This window comes from Anas platyrhynchos, chromosome 3, assembly GCF_047663525.1.
Source record: "Anas platyrhynchos isolate ZD024472 breed Pekin duck chromosome 3, IASCAAS_PekinDuck_T2T, whole genome shotgun sequence".
Taxonomy (NCBI): Eukaryota; Metazoa; Chordata; class Aves; order Anseriformes; family Anatidae; genus Anas; species Anas platyrhynchos.
Window position 1 is genome coordinate 4,618,376 of NC_092589.1, and position 19,871 is coordinate 4,638,246.

Below are 19,871 nucleotides of genomic sequence, written 5' to 3' on the forward strand. Positions count from 1 at the left end.
AAGATGTATTTCTGTGTAAAGACTAAAATATTAAAAAAAAAAGAAGATTTTTTTTCCACTAGTAGTATTTCTATAATGATATCACCATACACTTCACAAAAGCATTACAGTCTAGCATTATAGTTTTGACTGGAATATCGCCCACTACTATGATTAACCAAAAAAAAAACAACCAACAACTATAATCAGAACACATGGTTGCATATTCCAATGTTTCTCTGACTGGAACTTTTTGATCTCTGTGTCTTCTAAATAGCAAACTATGCACTTCCTGATCTGGGTGATTTTACACCACCATACTTATACGGATTTTCTTTAGCAGTGTTCAATTGACAACTTAAAAACCTATGTAAGGTGTTTCTTCTGTGGTTCACAGTAAGAAAACATTCTACACTCTCCATCAAAGTCTCAGCTTTACTGCACAACTGCTACCTACTCAAATTTTGAACTGTGAAGAGTAAAGCGGAAAGAGTTAAAGGACAATCCATTTGCTTAGTAAACAACATTATTCATTGCACGGAAGTTGTATGTCACAAACTAAGATATACATTAGAATTTTATTAGCCAAACAGATTTATTAAAATCTTATGATCATGACTAGCAGTAAAATGAACCTTTATGCTTCTCAGAGGAAATCTGAGAAACAATTTAAAAGGATCCAATTTTCCAGTAAGTTCCAGATATCATGATTCAGCCTCTATTGCACTTTACATCCTGGAAATACATCACTTTGACATTAAACTGTGCTGTGAACAGATGAATGTTTGCTGTGCTCTGAAGTATCCTTGTAACTGACCACAGGACTACGTAAAGTATAAAAGAAAGAAGTTATTTACTAACATCATTTCTGAAGAAAGAAGTAGCTTTCATAAGAAAGCAAAACACACACGAGAAACGAGACAACAGCAAAAACTAAGCCCAACGCCCAAGTTGCACACACTTACATTTGCAGCATGACTTCATTCAGGAACACGCCATCCACTAGCGCCACATATTCCTCCAGGTTGGTCCCGTTTCTTCCAGCTAACGGTCCAAACGTCTTAACCTAAAACACAACCACCATCACCATGACACCAACTCCACCTTATTCTCAAACGATCAGCGAATAAACGAATAACGTGCGAGAGAAAGATGAACGCTTACCCAGGTGACAAGAGGGCTAGACATGAACTGCTCCAAGAGGGGTGTGAATATTTCGTTCTCCATTTTACAGAAGGGAGGCTAACATCAACGTAGCTCCTCTGCCGCAGAAAACGAGAAGTCCTTCGCTGTGGCAACTCTTAAGGCGCTGGGAGGATTTAGCTGGAGTCGGCGAGCCCCATTTTCACAAAGCGACGCAACACCAGCAAGAAAGTCGGATGCTGTGGCAGCTGGGGTTTATCTTCCTCTTCTGAAGAAACAACGGGTTCGGCCGCCCATCTACGCGGATCTCAGCCCCGCTATCCGTGCCTCTCCCCTCTGCGTGCCGGGGAGGCGGGAGGCAGGCAGGGAAGAAAGGAGGGAGGCTGCCTGGCTACCGGGATTCTGCATCAGACAAAAAAAAAAAAAAGGGGGGGGAAGGAAGGAAGGAAAAAATCAGCCAGAGCGGCAAACAGCTCCTCACAGCGAGGCTGCAGCGGGGCTGTGCGCGCCCCCCGAGCCCCCCGCCCTGCCGAGCCGCCCCCTGCCCCCCTTCCCTTCCCCGACCCCCTCCCCTCTCTAACCCCATCCCTTCCCCGACCCCTCCCCTTCTCCGACCCCTTCCTCCTCCACCAAATCGCACCGCGGGGCCGGCGGCGGGACAGGCACCCGCCGCCTCGCCCTTCCCCCGGCAGCGCCCCCCGCTAACGGCCACCTCGCCTCAGCCGGCCCCGAGCCGCAGCACCGCCCCCCCCTCCGCTACCCTCCGGGCGGCTGCAGCCCGCGGATCCCTCCGCCCGGCCACCCGCGGATCCTTCCGCCAGCGCGCTCTCTTCCTCTTCCCCCCCCACCTCCCCTCCTCTACTCAGCGCGGGGCGGGGCCGCGGGGGAGCCGCCGCTGCAGCGGGGCTCGTGCCCGGCGCGCGCGCTCCCGGCCGTTGCGGAGGGGCGCGAGCGGGGCCCAACGGCTGCGCCGCCTCAGCTGGGCTGGGGGCGGCTGAGGGGGGAGCCCCCGGGAGCAGCCCCCGGGAGCAGCCCCCGGGGCTCCTCTGGGAAAAAGGTGGCCGTGAGGAAATAGCGGGGAGTTGGGGGATAGAAGGGAAGTAAAAGGGGAGTCGCTGAGGGCTTTGAGGGGGGAAATGGGGGCTGGGGCGCTCGCTCCGCAGCCCCGCCACACGGAGAGGCGAGGCGAGGCTTTCTCTCAGAGGTGAAGCCCAGACACACCCACGCTAGCACAAAATGCCGCTTTCTGGAGGGCCTTAGCGCAGGGAGGGGGGCGACCTGGGAGCAGGAAGGCGAAGGATGACAGGCAATGCGCTCGGCTGGGCTATTGTCCTCCAGCCAGCCCCTGCCACTCGCGCGTTTCTAACCGCGAGGGCTGCAGTAACGCGCGGGGCCGTGTCCTGAGGCGTGGGCTATGCAGGTTATTGACAAAGCATCTCCAATTCTTAAATCCGGTTTCTCTTCCATGTAATATTTTCCCAAATACCTTTAGTTTTACACGCACACTGAAGTGCACAAAGCGATGCAGTCAGGTGCTGAAATGAAGTCTTTGAAAAAAAAAAAACATCATAGCGATAGCCGCAGATTAGGTTTTCTAACCCAAATACTGGAGGTAGTATTTGTCCTAATTGTCCAAGGTTAGAGGAAGTCCCCTTCGTGACCTTTTCCCCATAGATGAAACTGAGGAGGAAGTTTAAGTAAAAGTAGAAAAAAAATACGTACCTTGAAATATTAGTATGTAATTCTATTCCAGGGGTGATTTTTTAAAATAATGAAGTTGAATGATTTACATATTCTAAACAATAATCATTTGTTGTTTTGTTTTGTTTTTCCCAAAGCAAGATCTTTGGAGTGAATGTTACGGTCCTCCTGTAAAACAAAGGTAAAAGTGCAAGGAAAAATCTGTGGTCTTGGAGCAGAATAATAATCTGGTGATCCATGGGTGAAGTAACTGCCAATAAACTACTAGCCCTTAAAGACAGCTACAAAAGCATTTTTATAAAAGCCTGAATAACCAACTGATAGTTTCCCTGTATCTGACAACAGTCCATGATACACAACTGTGCGTTCAATACTATGGAACATCCCTGGCCCATCAGTTTGTTTCTTGTGGCTCTAAAAAGGCAGTAATGATTGTGGTGTAAAGTAGTTGCTAGGAATTAAAGACTGGCTAGAATAAGTTGATAGCCAAAGTAATAGTCACATGTAAATAATGCCAGCTCGTTAATGAATTCCTGAAAAATATTTTATACTGAGTTAGCATCATATTGAGATAAAGATTTGATTAAACATTTTTAGGTCTTTTTACTTGCATCCACACAATCCAGTTTGTGTGCATTCTCAGCATTTCTATTGGTCACTATTCCTTCAATCAGACTATTTGGATAAATATTGTGTAATGTTTTCATGAAATACTTTGTAAGCTAGTTTGTCTCAGATGATTGTCACTTCCTCATAAGAACCTGAAATTAACACAAGAAAAAATTCATAAAAGGTTTCCAGAAACAGTCCTGATCCTTATCATTTTTTCCTCATTTTAGACTAACAGCACTAAAAGTGTGTGGAGGAGCTTCATAGTTTCTGCAGCTGTCAAGCCAAATGTAAGATTATTTACCGCATTTTCAGGTGTATACTGCAATCAGAATGAATTGCCAAAAGGAATATATTTTACTATATTATACTATTATTAAATGGTAATAGCTACAAGGAACTGAACAAGCTAGCAGTTCTTTGGTTGCCTTTAATTACTGTTCATCACCTATGCACCTAGCTGTGAGTACCAGCAGGGACATGGATCATGCCTACTGGCCTAGCCAGGCCTGACCAATTGCAGCTCTCCTGGACCAGCTCACTTATTTGCTGAAGCTCAGCTGCCATGGTGCAAGCTGGTTATTTAAAATGCAACCATCTAAGAGGGGTGAGACTATTTGTCATAGGACAGGAAGCTGGTGCTGAACCTGTGTTTGTTTGCCTTTTTTTTTTTTTTTTTTTTAGACCACGCTTTAATTGAGATTATTTTTTTTTCCCTTTCGAGTTTTCTGAGCCCAAGATGAATATGAACAGCTTCCATCTTTACCCTGTCAGGAGTCTTGATCAGTATTAATCTAGGCAATATTTAGAAATCATGGTTCCATTTCAGGAGGCTAGGCAATGTGCAGCTTGTTATATTTTTGGCTGCCTTGTTTTAGTACTGTTTACCTGGTGAGACTCCTAAAAGCAATGACTACACTTAAAGTATTAAATCCAGGAACCTTGTTCAGTACCAGCTGAGTAAGTCGGCAGCTTCGGTTACCTGACCCAGAAATAGAGAAGACTGGGAGCAAATGGTCGCTTATGTCTCAAAATAGGAGCTGAAATCTGACTGAAATCTTCCACCATGCCCCCTGTCCCCAGGATGGATCTCACTCAGGAGTCTGGCAAGGTATACGCACAGACTGGTACTGCTTCCTCAATTAGCAAGCCAGCAGGCCACCTCAAGTTATAAGAACCCATCTTTGCCTATCCTCTCAGCACTGTACCCCTCATAAAGATCACACCCCAAGCTCTCAAGTGTAACTGAGATATGTTTAGTTCTCCATACAGTGTGGTTCACTTTGAAATTTCATCTCTATTTTCTCCTTTAAGAGTAAAATACTATATTTCAGTTATAATAGAATGGACAAGATAGTTGGAATGATTCTTTGACTTTGAAATAATAGAATGTAGAAACATTAAATAGCTGTAATTGTTTCAAGTATTCCAGGGATGTATTCAGTAATTTTTTGGAACTGTAAAACTTTATACTTTTTGTAATGTCTAAATGCACAGGGAGAAAAACCTTGTTTTTTCACATTTTCATGATCTAAAGCAGACCTGTCTTTATGTAATAGCATGTGGCCTACTGCTTTTGAAAAAAGAGATATAGAGATTTACCTTTATACTTGAAGTGTTGTGTTTGTTCTTGTACAGGTAAAGTATTTCTGTCTAATTTCCATCGCATCTCCTCTGCTACCACATCAAAGGTTCTACACAGAGGGCACTGAAATTATTACAAACAATGTCTTTGTGCCTAGACCCCAGTTCTGCAGGTTACAGAATTGTTTCATGATCTCACCTTTTTTTTTTTTTTTAACCATAACTTTCTATGCCAGTTTTTGCAAACTGAAAAGAACAGGAACACAAAGTAAAGCCTCAAGTCTGCAGACAGCATGAAAGCATAATTGTGTTTACAGCCCCATTTACCTCGTCAGAATTTGTCAAATGATTTGTGGTTAGCCCTGCCCACACTGAACTAAGGGAAGAGACCGATCTGTGACAAGAATGTAAACGTAATTACCCATCTTCAGCTGCTGCATGAAACAGTGGTTTTCTCTTCCTCTTGTACAGAAGCAAAGGAAAGAGGTGACAGAGAAAGCTCTTGCTGCTTTTTTTGGTTACTGATCTGCACTGCCAGGTTGCTACATCTTTGCAGGGCCTCATGACGAATACAAAACAGGAATCAAATGTGGATGATTGGGACCCACTGCAGGGTTATAAATGTGCAGTCAAAATTAGAATTTTCTGTATCTGGGATGATTTAACAGGACTGTGGTCATTGGAAATTGCAAGCTAATGAGAAGGACAGTAACCTCACCTGTTCTTACATATGTTTGCTCCCAGAGAAATCTGTTTTCCCTATCAAACCATGGCTACAGGAATAGATGTGACAATACCAGAGAGAGCAAGGCCACCAAGAGTCCAAGTCTCAGTATGGCTAGGAATTTCCCAAGATCCCAGAAAGTACACTAGACTAAAAGTTACTTTTTGTTTCACAGAACTGGAAAGAAGGGGAAATCCTTCTGTGGCATGAAGAATGAAGTGGAAATTCCAAAACAATTCTTGAAGATTTCTTCCCCATGAGTGTGTCAGCTTCAATGTAACTGAAATTTCCGTCAACTTTGAGGGAACTTTCCAAGTAAGTACCATAAGTAACCTCAGAGTATTTTAATAAGAGTATTTTGAGTGAAACAAACAAACAAAAAAGCAGTAGGGACTTGGGAAGAGTGGGTATTGCCCATTTATTTATTTATCTATTTTTAAAACAGACATTTTACAGCTTATGTCCAATTATACCAAATAGCAAGCAATAGGTATAGAAATGGCAGAAAGGGAATATTTTGTATGGATGTCCGCAATACCAAACAGTTCTCTGCATCAGCCTCAATGCAAATTCATTAGAACATCTTAGCAGGCAGAACACTAATTGCAAAAGCTGATGTTTACCATTTCCAGGCGTCTCTAGGTAACCCATCCACATCTGATTACTGAGCCATTTGGATATTTCAGATGAATTACCGTTAAAAGTACCATCCAGCAGATTCACACAAAACTAGCAGTGACTGCCAATAATTGTTTATTAAAAACAATGACTATGGTTATAATGAATTCCATATTTAAGTACTTAACTATATTTTTTAAACATATAAAATTTTTTGAAAATGAAGATAATTTAATGCTATATGTTGACAGGGGTAGAACTGCAATGTCATTTGAGAGCCAGATTCTGATTCCTGCTTTAACTCACTGAATTGTACCCTAGACAACTTATTCTATCTCTTAAGTATAAATTTAATCTAAAAACTATGTTGATACTTAAACTGCAAAGCATTTGGTGAAACTACTATAGTTAGTATTGCTGTTCATCTGAATAGAGAGGTACTTAGGATTTTTTGTTCATTTTCAATTGGTCAGACTGGCAGGAAGGATGTTATTGTGGCAAGTTATCTGATCTGATCAAAAATAGACAGCAAAATACCTTCCGGTTTTTAAATTTAATTATTATTCTTAGATATTTCCATAGGCTTAGACACCTAAGAATGTCCAACAAATATTATCTTAAAAATGCATTTGACCTTAGTATTATATTCATTTAGGTCTTTTTCCTACTTAGCCAATAAAACATTAATCTGTGAACATTTAGACTTTCATCTACTTAGCTATGGTCTGCTAATATCATCTCTCAACTTTCTTTTGCTACACACAGAAAATAGAATTTTTATTTTATTTTTTATTTTTTAAGCAAGGCTTAAACATTACAGCAAGAACACCAGTTATGTAGGACAATAGCTTTGGTACTAACTTCTGGTGTGGCCAGTGGAGTGAGACAGAGCAAAAGCTCTTGCTGACATGCCTTCTGTCAAACAAGTTCCTGCCAGTATGAGTAGTGTTTCTTATGAACTGGGTCAGAAAGATGAATTATAGGGCATGCTTTGCATCTCCTCTGAGAAGCAGCAAAGTGCAGCCCAGTCTGATAATCGTTAGCAATTACAGCTAGATGTGTATATGCAGATAGGTGCCTAGAAAGCAAGACAATATATCAACAGCACTATGCCATCTTACATCCCTAATGCACAGAAATGTTGATCTGATTTTCATCTCTAGTGTTTACCTTCAGTTTAGAGCACACTCACCATTCAGCTTCACAAAGCAGAAGAAGTTTTGTACCCCTGGTGAAAAAACTAATTTATCTTATCAAAATCCAATTCCATTTTATTATGGCATTGTTTACTTCTCTTCACCCAGCACCATGTTACTGGTTAGTTGCCTCCCTATCCTTTGCCTTGGACTGGTACCTCCTTACTTTCAACGTTTTCACAGCCTCAATGTCACTTGACCCCACTAGCTTGGGCATTGCTGCCATGAAACCTGTATTTATCAGCTCAGCAGAGGTTATTAGCTTCCATTTCACACAGAGCTTTGCGTCACCTTTAATGTTAGCCTGTCTCATTAGAGAGGCATTCTTCACCATCTGAAGCTGCTGTTTAGGATCTTCCCAAGGTCAGTAAATAATGAATTGGATGGAGTACTTTGTGCTTGAGATTTCAGTTTCTTTCAGACTTTGTTATGCCCATAAGAATTAAAAATACACAACACTGAGAATATAACTGTACTAGAAAAATACTCGAACCAAATCTGTTCTGAGCTCTTTCTTATGAATATCTATCCATTTTTATGTCTGATTTTACCCCTGGGTATATGTCCAATTATTTACCTGTGAAAACAGCTTTTTAATTGTTTCAGTAGAATTTCATACAGAGAAAGCTTTTAAGAAAGTCATATTTTGCCTTTGGGAAATTCTTTCAACGTGCTTGTGGAAGAAGAATACATAAATTATTCTTTTACATCACTACATTAAAAATACATTAAAACATTTGGGTTAATTAATAGAAAAAATAAAAGGTCAAGAAAAGATAACTACTGGTGAATAAAAAAAATATTGGTAATTGCAATTACTAGATAGCATTCCTCATCAAGCTTCTTGCAAGGATGGATCACAAGCCACATAAAACAGGGAACAGCCTACTCATTCACACTTCTTTCAGAAGCCACTGTTAACTGCAAGAGCCCTTTGTTTGAACATTGAACATCCAGATGGTTTAATTCACTGTGATACCAGTTTAATTGTGAGTTTAGTTTAATTGAAGGTGAGCACAAAATTAGAATTCTTACCTATTCCTGTTCATGTCTGGAAAATATTATGCCACAAAGGTTTGTAAAGGCTCCTCATAATTCTAGACCATTGATTCAGAGTAGGTTTAGTGAATCACAGTACATTCTAGGGCTGGTTTTAGTAGCACAGAATTATTGGCACATTCATATTATCTTCTCTTATAATAAGTCTACTGAGTGACCTAATGGCTTATAGTAACAATACCCAAGTTATTTTCTATAAACTATTACTAGTCTTGAGAAGGAAATCCAAGGTTCATATTATTATTCAATCAGTGTGGTAGCTACCATTATGCTAAATATTAATGTGATGTTATGCAGAAGCAATGAAAAATAACATGACCGTATCACGTTAAAAAAAATCTAAACTTCATTGCTATTTCCCTCTCAAATTCTCTGATTATTAATTTATTTTTTTCCATTTTTTAAATCCAAATTTACCCTATTTTTAAAAATTTGTACTCAGATAATTTCAATTACAATTTCCTTGAGCTAAAATCTAGTGATCCATTTACTCATTTTATTTAGGCTTTTCTGAACCACTGTCATTATCAACAGCTGCTTCCTGTATATTCCTTTCCAGTATAGAATTTTTTTCATCTTCCTTGTGTAGATTCTTCTTGCATGCTTGATATACCCATAAATTGCCTTTTTTTTTTTTTTCCAAACTAAATTGATTTTACAGTACTAAAGTTCTTAATGATATTTACATCTTGCTCTAACAAAACGTGTGATGTTATCTGGGTAAAGGGTATAGCATAGTGTGCTGGTGGCTTAAAGGTCAAAGGATGGTTTGGCAGGAGAGTAATTTCTCCCTGTAATTTCAGGCTTACGTTGAGATGTCAGGTTTGTGGGTTTGTTTTCATGAAATTGCCTTTGAGTATACCAAACTACTGATTTTTCAATGCCTATAATATTAGGAATAAAAGTGATTTTATTTTATTTTATTTTTTAATAACCTGGGTAAGATTCCAATTTATATGTATATTGGCCTTGATTCCAATTTTATAGTTTTTGTGGGGGCCAGAAAGGGTTTATTTTTGCTTAAGATTATTACTTTTAAATATTAGTAACAGGAGAAAGACGTGTAAAATGTTAACCATAAGCAGGAGGATATTGTGGCCCTTTTCACACATCATTTCAGAACATTTTGTATGAAAAATAACGCATAGCTGGAAAGAACTGTTCCTTATTGTTCCTTTCTGCTCCTATGAACTATAGAGTATTTTTAATCATATAAGTAGTCCACCTTAACAGTCTGCCTTAAAAAGATGAGATTATTCAGCTTGTTAAGTCTGTATCTCTGTAAAAGGAAAACACCTTAACAAAGAATGGTTTGTTGCTGACCTGCAGCTGGTTATGGTATTTCATCTGAAAGCCTATTTAAGTCCTTAATGGTAACATTTATTCCCCTCTCCCTCAGAGGAGTATTTTACAAACAAAATTAATTAACAAATGGGGATAGCCAATTTTGTACTATAGTTTAGGCTGACAGTCCCCCAAAAGGGGTGGCAGCACTAATAATAATAATTATCTCAAAGTATCAAGAGGTCTTCTGACTCTGATGAGATCTCTGCTGGAGCTGAAGCTTTCATCCTAGGGTGGTGCATGTGGAGCACAGAATAGATAGCAGCTGGAAGTATAGCAGAAGCTGTTGCAGAAGGCATGAGTACTCATAGTGGAAATAGCATAAAAGTAACCTCTGACTCAGAAATTATCAGCATCTGAACCCTTGATACTTTATTCAATTCATCCATAGCTTCCATTAAAAAGTGATTGACATGCCTCCAGCTTGTGAGGCTTTTTTTTTTTTATAAAAAAAAAAAAGTACACATTTCAGAGCGGATCCTTCCACTGAGTGGATATATGCTTTGCAAATGATTCACATTGACTCAGCTTCATAACTGCTCTGCTCTAGGCTTGGATCTTTTGCTCTGTCTCGTTAGTTCTTTCCCTGGTTCTGTCTTTCTTAATAAAGCCAAGCAGAAGCAAGGAACAGTGAGGTATTATAAGTGCTATAGTTTCCTTTATAGCAGCAGGAACAGTGTTTAAGAAATTAGTGAGGCATTTAGGAACTGCTAATCCTTTTTGTGAGGAATACAAGGCTTGTTTCTTCAGAGGAATTTCTCACTCCAGGGCCCTGGATGTAGCTCAGTTTCATCTACTAAATCCTCTTGCAGCAAGACAATAATAACAAAAGTAAAAATTGGGGTTTCATGTAACCTTTTTTCTTTGATGCCATTTTTTCTTGTCTTGCTTTCTGATGCCAATGCTATAATGAATAATGTATTTATATGTCTGCTCTGTGGTGTACTAATAACAAACCCAGTGCTTAATACCAATGCAATAAAGAAAAAATCCAGCTGTTCCTCAAGAGGTAGTAAGAGAAAGTAGCGTACAGTTCTAGGAATAAATTGCAGTTAATTTAATTATCATGGGTTTGGGAAGCTGAAGAAGACACCAAGCATGAAACTCTGTCTATATTACCAAATAAATTCTTCTGAGATCCTTTGCCTTCTGTAAAATTTTAACTGGGTTTGAAAATCATTCTAGGAAGCTCCTTAGCCTTTTTTGTCAGTGTACTACAAAGGAAAAACAGGATGAAACTGCACCTACTCTATATTGTGCTTAAACCAATAGTGCCCCCTTGAGGAGATTCTTTTATGTGTGTGGGAGTTAAATAGCGGATGACTGTTCAACTGCAGGGTAAACTAAATGTATTACTTTTCTCTAAAAATAATGCCCCTGTAAGTTGCACATGTTCACAGTATTTCTACAGACTTTCTGTTAAGCTACTGTGCAAGCAAGACTTGTGGCTCCCAAACCTGTCTGTAATGTTGCCTGCGTGTAAATATGTGTAGCAGAATTGTTGAATACAACAACTATAGGACAGACTGACATTTTATATTGAGGATGATACTTGTAGGACCATTAACGTAGGTGAGGCTCTCAGACTCAACCCTGTGTGATCTCAAAATTTTGATAAAATGCCATTGCAGATCCTATATGCCTTGTACTTGGGCCTGCTAGCACTGAGAGACTCATGGCAGTCCAGGGATACATCTGGCTGCAGACTCCACGAGCAGCTGCAGCTCAAGAAGTTCTGTCCAAACTGGAAACCAGTAGACCAGTTAGAACATTAGCATCTTAGCTACAGTGATTCTGGATTCATCTGATCCCCTAATGCATTTGCACAGCCTACACTACTGTAGCTAAATTTCTGCTAGTATCTGAGCAGACTCATTTAAATTTATCTCAGTACACATACACAAGCTATATTTATGTCACCAAATAACTATGTATAGATACCAGTAGAAGAATTCAGGAAACAATCATTTAGAGCAGTCTTTTTCCCCCACTTGCAGTGTTTGCCATGCTGTGAAATATAAGACCTAAGATGACGGAAAAAAAAAAAAAAAACATTTTCAGAACTGAATAACACTCTAAAATGCCAGCTTCTGCAAAGGCAATGTTCTCTTTAAAACAATGAGAACGAAGTCCAATGGATCTTAAAAATAATGGTGCTGGTTTGCAGTAAAGACCAATATTAAAATCATTTGCTTCAAAAGATGAGCATGTAAAACAAAATCAGAGATTTGGGCAGGTAAGAAGGAGGTCAGAAGAACAGGCAAGAAGTATTATGACATACCAGAATATTATAAGAGAAGGAAACAGCATGCCATGACCAAAGTTTCCTGATACTGGAAAAGATACAAAGGGAATATGCTTTTGGTAAAAGCACATGAGGAATTCTGAAAATGTTGTATGTATAAAATTTAGTAAAAGACTGATAGCTTTAGAATCAAGAGGAGTTGCAGTTACAGGGCCTGGCTACGTGGGGGAATGGAACAAATTAATTGTACTAAGCTCAGTTTTTACTTACAGAAATGGTCTGCATCCACATGAGGCAAATCTTAGTTTGCACTAACTGGCAACATATTGCACATATGCTTCTGTTAGAAAGTAGTTATTTGATCACATAGCAAGTTGGTACTAACTTTCATGTCGATGCCTTAGAGGTAGTATGTTATTCAGCAGTCCTCCAGGTGCCTTCCCACACAACTTGTCTCCTCACAAAACCATCCAGGTTGCTTTGGGGACCTAGTGCTATGATTAGAGCCCCGCTGTCTTTTGTGCTTATGGGACTCATTAGATTCAGATATCAAAGAGCCTGCTGCGCAAGAGACCATCTGAAACCTGCAGGAGAAGCAATGCACTAAAGTAGACCCTGATAACTAATCTTTCAGCCCTTGTATCAACCAGCTTCCAATTCCTATGCACACCCAAACATCCTGCCCTGCAATTGAGACCTTGGCTTGTTGGCATTTACCTTATAACTCATTACACCTGCCATTAGTGTTAGACTTATGATACAGACTTAGTACATGTCTTCAAGAATCATATCAGTGTTTTGGTTAGATGCGAGCTAACGAGTTTTTTTGCCCCCTCTAATAAGGGCACAAAAGTGGTGACTGCAACAAATCAGTTTTACTCTGCGTATCTGAAGTAATCTGCTCCTAACCAACCCAACCATCATTCAGCTTTTCACAACCTATCACCTTATCTTTTGGAGCTCCCTGTCCTGACTTCTTAGTGCTAGACCTATTCACTCATGTTGTATTCAGTGGTGAATGCGTGGGAGGCCTGGCATGCACAAATGCAAAAATCACTACAGTCCTCAGGATTAATTAGCACCTTTTGCTCAGTGACTTAGCCACCATCCCATCCTTTCATATAGATGCACCTTCATAGCCTGCTACTTGAAGTACTTCTCTTTCCCACCCATGATATCCTTTGGCATCCTAGATTTCCTGGATTTACAAATGGAAATCCTACCACAGAAAGCATTCACTGGGTATATGGCAAGGAGCTAAACATTTTGTGAAGGTCAGTTTGGATCACTCTGTCACATTATAAGTTAGTATACAGCACAGAACACCCCATGAGGCCTTCTGGAGGCATTTTCCCAGTGAAAAGTATTGCATTTCATCTGTACAAAAGCTTTCAAGACATATTTTTCTCATATAAAATTATTCTGGCACAGAAAAGCATACAAACAGCAAGGAGCCAATAATATTAATACCAAACATGTTAAACTGTATTTATTTCACTGAAAACCATGTGTATTTCTGCAGGGAATGTAGAATTGAATTTTAAGTACAGGAAGTGCTCTATTACTTTCTCTGGCATTACAATGCAATGTTGCTTTGTTTGCTCTAAAATAGGAAGCTAAACCCATCCAGTCAAGTAAAGTATCATGAAAGAGTTCTGGATCTGTAGCAGCAAAGTTTATCTTTCTGGTCTCTTGTCAGCTTTCCTAAACAAGCATTTTTTCCACTTTATTGCACTGAACACAAATTGCCAGTATTAAGACTCCCAGCAGAGTCTCACATGCAGTTTCTAACCTCCCCCCAATGCTTCTCTTCCATCCAACTCCCTTCATGGCCTAAAGTCTTGCCAGGATTTCTGCAAGAGTGCAAAAGCAGGGATTAGCTTCACCCCATGAGCCTCAAAGCCCTGCTTGCCAACCCACAACAGTAATATGCAAAACAGCAGCAGACCATAAAACCTTGCAGAGAGCCATCTACCACAGCCAAATCACTGCTAACATCTTAAGAATGAGTATTGAGCTCTGAGTAGCCTTGCGTGCAAGAGTACCCCAGTACTGGGACATGGCTAAGAAAACATCATGAGCCCCCCTGCCAAGAGGGAAGGAGTTGCAAGCCTGGTCCTAACACAGTCCTCAAAGCCTCTTCATGTTGAGAATAGCAATTTGTCTTGACGACTGTCCAATCAACCTTTCTCCCAACATGCTATTAAAAACAAGTTAGTAGCTGACCTCTGATCTCTTCAGCTCAAAAGCAGGGTGGCTTTGTCTTGTACCTTTGAGTAAGTATAACTATGACTAGAAAGAAAGAAAAGGACAGAGCAGAAAGTGTGACATACCAGGAAATTCACACTGCCTGCTTTGCACTGTTACATTTGCAAGAAATCACTAGTTTTTGTACCATACATTCTGCTTAATCTCTTGTCTTTGTTTACTACAAAATCTAAATACCCTGCTTGTTCACACCTTTGTGAAAATAGTGTTTAGTTTATTAATGTACAGTAGAAGTTTTATATACTTGTCGTACTTCAGAAGTTTTATAAGCTAAATAAGCATGAATAAGACCTACATTGGGTAAAATAAGTCCTACATAATCTCAGCATAGCTCCCAGCTTTGAGTTCTACCATGAAGCAATCCATGATACAGTCACAAAATAACCCAGTTACACACAGGATCACTTGACAGTGAACATTCCATAAAACCATAGTTTCCAAACTGTTTTTTTTTCCAAGTCATCCATTAAAGCACAAGTAAAAAATCCTATATCCTGAATGCATAGTCCACAACTTTAAACTACTTAATAAATAACTCATGGGGCTTTCACAGAAATCAACTATGAAAAGTTACACAAATTTTAATGAAAACCATGCATGTGCTGAAATTCAACATTCAATCTGTCCTCCAGGAAAGAATACAAGCAGCCCTGCTTATGCTACTACCATTTTGTCTGCTTATACAGTGGTGAAAGGCTCCACTTCATCTCCTAGTTTTGCTTTGTTATGTCTTCTTCTTCCCACACATATTGGGAAGGCAATTGCATTGGTGTATTCAGGGATCTCTCTATTCCTCTGGTTTATACCAGTTAGATATAACTAACACCTTGTTAAGTAATACCTTAGCAGAAAATAAAAAGGAAGCTGGGCAAAAGCAAGGTAACAACATTGTAGCAACACCATTCTTCTTCACAGTGCTATTTGTGGTGGTAAATCTTTCCAAAGATGCTAGAATCAAATAGTTTTTCCTCACCTGACAGTATTTGTATTAGCTGTTGTTGGTTCACAAGTAAACCTCGCCAGAGTCAATTAGCAGTGTAGCAGTGTCAATTTCCTGCTTAAAGACCCAAAGGCCTAACATGAATAGTGGGAGAAGTAGAATTAGAAACAGTGATTTCATCTATTGTCCTAAGCAACTGAAGAGCCCCGTAAGATACCTTACTGGCCAGTGCTCATCAAACCTGCAAGCTTTCAGGAGGCCAATTCCATCTGAACTGTGATGAGAGCTAATGTGGTGATGCAACAAGTTTGTAATTTATGAGCTTTTATCAGATCTCCAGAAAAGTCACCCTGAACTTCCATGTGGCTGATCACAACTGTGAGCTTACACAGCTAAAGCATTAATCATCAGTATGAAATCTCCTCTACACCTGGAAGATAGGTAGCAGGCACTAGCAAATGTGATAAAGTTATGCTTTCTGGCATATGTAATTTACTAATCTACTTTGCGTAATTCTTCCAATGTCTGACTTGTTACAAATTCTATGTATCTGAAAACTATGAAAAAGGATGGACTATGTTCTGTTCAAAACAATTCTGTCTGTACCTCCACTGAAGTATTTCTTTCATATATATCCCGTCTGTTTTCCTGTTTCAGAAGTATGAAGCACAGACAGTTTCTTTAAAGGTCTCTAACACATTGTCTTTTTTGCTGTTGTTTTTCCTGTATTTTATGATCAACAATACAATATGATTAGCCAAAGTTCTTGGGGGCAACCGAAACATGTGAATAATAAAGATCAGAAATGCAAGCTGCTTCAATTGTTCCAAGCAGCCCCCAGAACCAGCACTTTTGTCTGTGCAGTACTAAATGTCTTTTTGAGAAGATTAAATGACTCAAAGGCTGAAATTACTCAAAACAAACTCATGTCCCTAATCCTTGCCTCTGAGATTCTTCTTTGCACTATGCAGGCTACGAAACTCCAAAGTTGGGCAGTCTTCATGTTTATTCTGAAGTTTCACTCTCTGTATACCCTCAGGCAACACTACAGTGATCCTAATATTGAGTGGCCTTTTCTTTAGGGAAGTTCTGAAAAGAAATTCAAGTGCATCTTTTCTGAAAGGTTAGGAAAGGAAGAGAAAATTAAATTGGTATGTAATAGAAGTCATTCTGCGTAGCTTACGTGACACTTGGTTGAAGATGTTAGAGAGCTGGGACTTGTATAGAATATTTCACAATCTCAAAGCCAAATAAGATCTTTCCCAAGAATTCATATATGGCTTCTAAGGCTACAGATTGTTATTTTTTAAATGATTATTGTTAAGGACTGGTGGCAATCATGTTCTCTGAACTCTCCTTGCTATTATTCTAGAATAATAAGAATGCCCTAACAGCTGGCAATGTATTCATACATTCTTTATAATTGAATTTGGGATAGAGTTAGAACAACTTGGATTGATTTATCTTCTCTTGAGACAATTAAAAGCACAAGATTTCTAGTTAGGAAAAAAAATAAATCAAAAATAGGGTCATGCCTCTGTCTGCTTTGAAGGAGTTTGAATGTTACTATGTTGTCAGTAAGGCAAACAGTTCAGGCTGTGACCAAACTACAGCTACATTAGTTACTAATTCACTACAATAGAATAAAATCAGTACACAGTGTTGAGAATACCTTATATACAGTTCAGGAGTTGTAGCTGAGAATAGTTTTAGGCTGGTCCCCTAAACCAGCTCACACATGGTTCAAAGCCACCCCAAGGACCAGCCATTGTTTGGAACTTTTTAAGAAGTGGAGCGTAGTTGGTGCTCAGCTGTGACAGACATGCTGGCTATCCAAACCAAAGTGGCACACAGTAGGTGAGCAGTCTGGAGATTCACATCAAACCTACAATAAGACACCAAACCGCTATGCAGAAGAATTAGGCTGTATAAAAGACATTTTCAAATGCATCACACTCACTTGTCTGTAGTTCTACTCCGTGTTTTTCCCATCAGAGGGGGGGGAAAAAAAAACAAACAAACAAACAAACAAAAAAAAAAACAAAGAAACATGTACATCCTCAAAAGAATTTTGTCACTGTCTGCCACTGAGCATGGAGCCTCTCTTGCATACTCAGTTTCTGCTCTAAGCTTCTTCTAGCTACAGAGCAGCAAGGAGCAGCTCACCTCATGGAATATGTGAACAATGACCATTTTTCAAACACTGAATGAAATTATCCTTGTATGGTATGGTTAGCTTGTAAAGCCATTCTCAACATTTTATAAGGAATAACACCCTAGTGAGATACCGTATTTGTGAATGCTACTACAAAGGAGATTGTACTTTGATTTCCTCGTATCTATGAATAATACTTGCTATAAACTTATTTGGATCTTTATTTTAGATATACCTAAACCACAATCAGTGAGATACAGCCTAAAATTGATCTCATGTTGCAAGATATAAAATTATTTCCTTGAAATTGGGCACCCCAGCACAATAACTGAACATACAGGTGTTAGGGAACATCAGAAGCAGGGCCACTTCAGAGAAGCCAGCAACTAATTACAAACAAACAGTAGGCAGGGATCTTACCAACCAACCCACAGTCTTACAGCAGTTGAGCAGGGCAAAGCTGGTGATGGTACCAGGTGTTTTCTTCAAAAAAAAAAACAAAAAAAAAACTTACTCAGGTGTAAGGATGAGTAGAACCAAAAAGTCTACAGAGCACTTCAGAGCAAATCATAGCCAGCATACATACGTGCTACAGCACAACTCAAACAAAGAGCAGAGGCCCCTTCCTGAGCTAATTAAAATGGGGGGCCCAGACCAGTCAGCAGGGACCAAGTGAGGCTGGAAAGGGTGGTTAAGGGTCCTGGCAATCAGGACAAATCAGCTGAAATCAATTTTATCTACAGTATTTAACTCTAGAGGATATTTAACAACTGCTAAATACAAAATTAGAATGTGTGCTATGTTTCCCTGATCCTGGGTAAATAAAGGATATTTATACAGCCTCAGAAAATGAAATCATCCAGGAAAATCTTAGATATGGTCATCATAATACTGCATTAGTCAAATTAATAATGGGGTTTGGGACAAAAACTTTGGTCTGAAAAATATTAAAGTGATCTAATGGAGCCTGGAGCATCTTCCCTATGAGCAAAGGCTGAGAGACCTGGGTCTGTTCAGCCTGGAGAAAAGAAGACTGAGAGGGGATCTCATCAATGTGTATAAATACCGGAGGTGTGGGGGACAGAGGGATTTGGCCAAATTCTTTTCAGTGGTTTGCGGGGATAGGACAAGGAGTAATGTCCACAAGATAGAGCACAGGAAGTTCTGCACCAACATGAGAAAGAACTTCTTCATGGTGAGGGTGATGGAGCACTGGGACAGGCTGCCCAGGGAGGTTGTGGAGTCTCCTTCTCTGGAAGGAGAAGAATTCAAGGCCCGTTTGGATGCCTGCCTGGGCAGGCTGCTCTGAGGAACCTGCTTTGGCTTTGGTTGGACTCAATGATCTTTCAAGGTCCCTTCCAACCCCTACAGTTCTGTGAGTCTGTGATTCTGTAATGTTGTGTTCAGACTATTTCAGTTACAGAACACATATAAATAGATGTTAAGTTATGTATATGTTTGCAATATGCTAAACTAGACAGTTTGCTAATATTAAAATTAGTTAATCATCAGAATTTGGTAAACTACTGAGTTAGGCCATCATACTGTGCTATATCCAGAGATTGTTGATCCCTGTGCTGATTTTCGGTTAAGATCTCCCAACACTGACTCGACTAGTCAACTCCAGTGCAACAATGATGCCATGAACAAATTTTATCAAGAAAATACACAGTTTCTATATAACCTCAGGATTCTTGTTTTATTTTTTATTAAAAACAGCAAAACAGTTTGAATTCCCTGTAGCAGCATTATCCTGCTTCCACTAGATTTGGGATGGACCTGTGACTTTTCAGGTCCTGAATCCCCAGGGGCTGCAACTCATATCATGTCTCTTTCTCTTGGAATTCTCTGCCTACTTTTACTGTGGCAGAGAAAAGTAGATTCTCTGTCTTAGTAAGTCAAGTTCTTTCTGAAAGAAGCAGCACTCTACGAGAAAAAACACCCTGTTTTAAATTTAAAGTGTTAAGGAAAAATCACAGATACTATGTGTGCTTAAGATTTATTTTCAGCTTGCAAGGAAAATGACAAAACTCCAGTCAGTGCGACATTCAGAGCCCTTGACTGTGTAACTCATTACACAGTAATCAATCCTAATCTAATTATACTGATTATGTGAAGTTGCTGGTGAGACTGAAATACAGTGTTACCTTGTTAAGAAGGTCTGCACTATTTACACTGCTATTTTACAGCAGCCGTATGGAGAGAAATACTACTAGTAAATGCCAGGAATGCCTTGAAGCCCACTAGATACCTTGCTGCATGCCACAGACTTTTACCAGCTGTAGCAGAGTGCATGCAGAAGATGC

At 39.7% G+C, this 19,871-nt stretch overlaps 1 protein-coding gene across 21 annotated transcripts in view; it reads right to left on the reverse strand.

The window, feature by feature from the left end:
• Window positions 1-2,160, reverse strand: part of CCDC88A (coiled-coil domain containing 88A) — a 78,692-nt gene extending 76,532 nt beyond the window's left edge. For 6 of the 21 annotated variants that reach the window (XM_072035067.1, XM_072035066.1, XM_072035070.1 and 3 more), the window contains exons 1-3: window positions 1,883-2,157; window positions 1,144-1,524; window positions 945-1,045 (exon numbers count right to left, since the gene is read on the reverse strand). In XM_072035067.1, the coding sequence (XP_071891168.1) occupies window positions 945-1,045; window positions 1,144-1,206 (164 nt within the window). In that variant the 5' untranslated portion in view covers window positions 1,207-1,524; window positions 1,883-2,157. Of the gene's footprint in view, window positions 1-944; window positions 1,046-1,143; window positions 1,525-1,762 lie in introns of all 21 variants that reach the window. The other 15 variants (XM_072035060.1, XM_072035059.1, XM_072035053.1 and 12 more) reach the window with 7 other exon arrangements.
• Window positions 2,161-19,871: the final 17,711 nt, after the last annotated feature.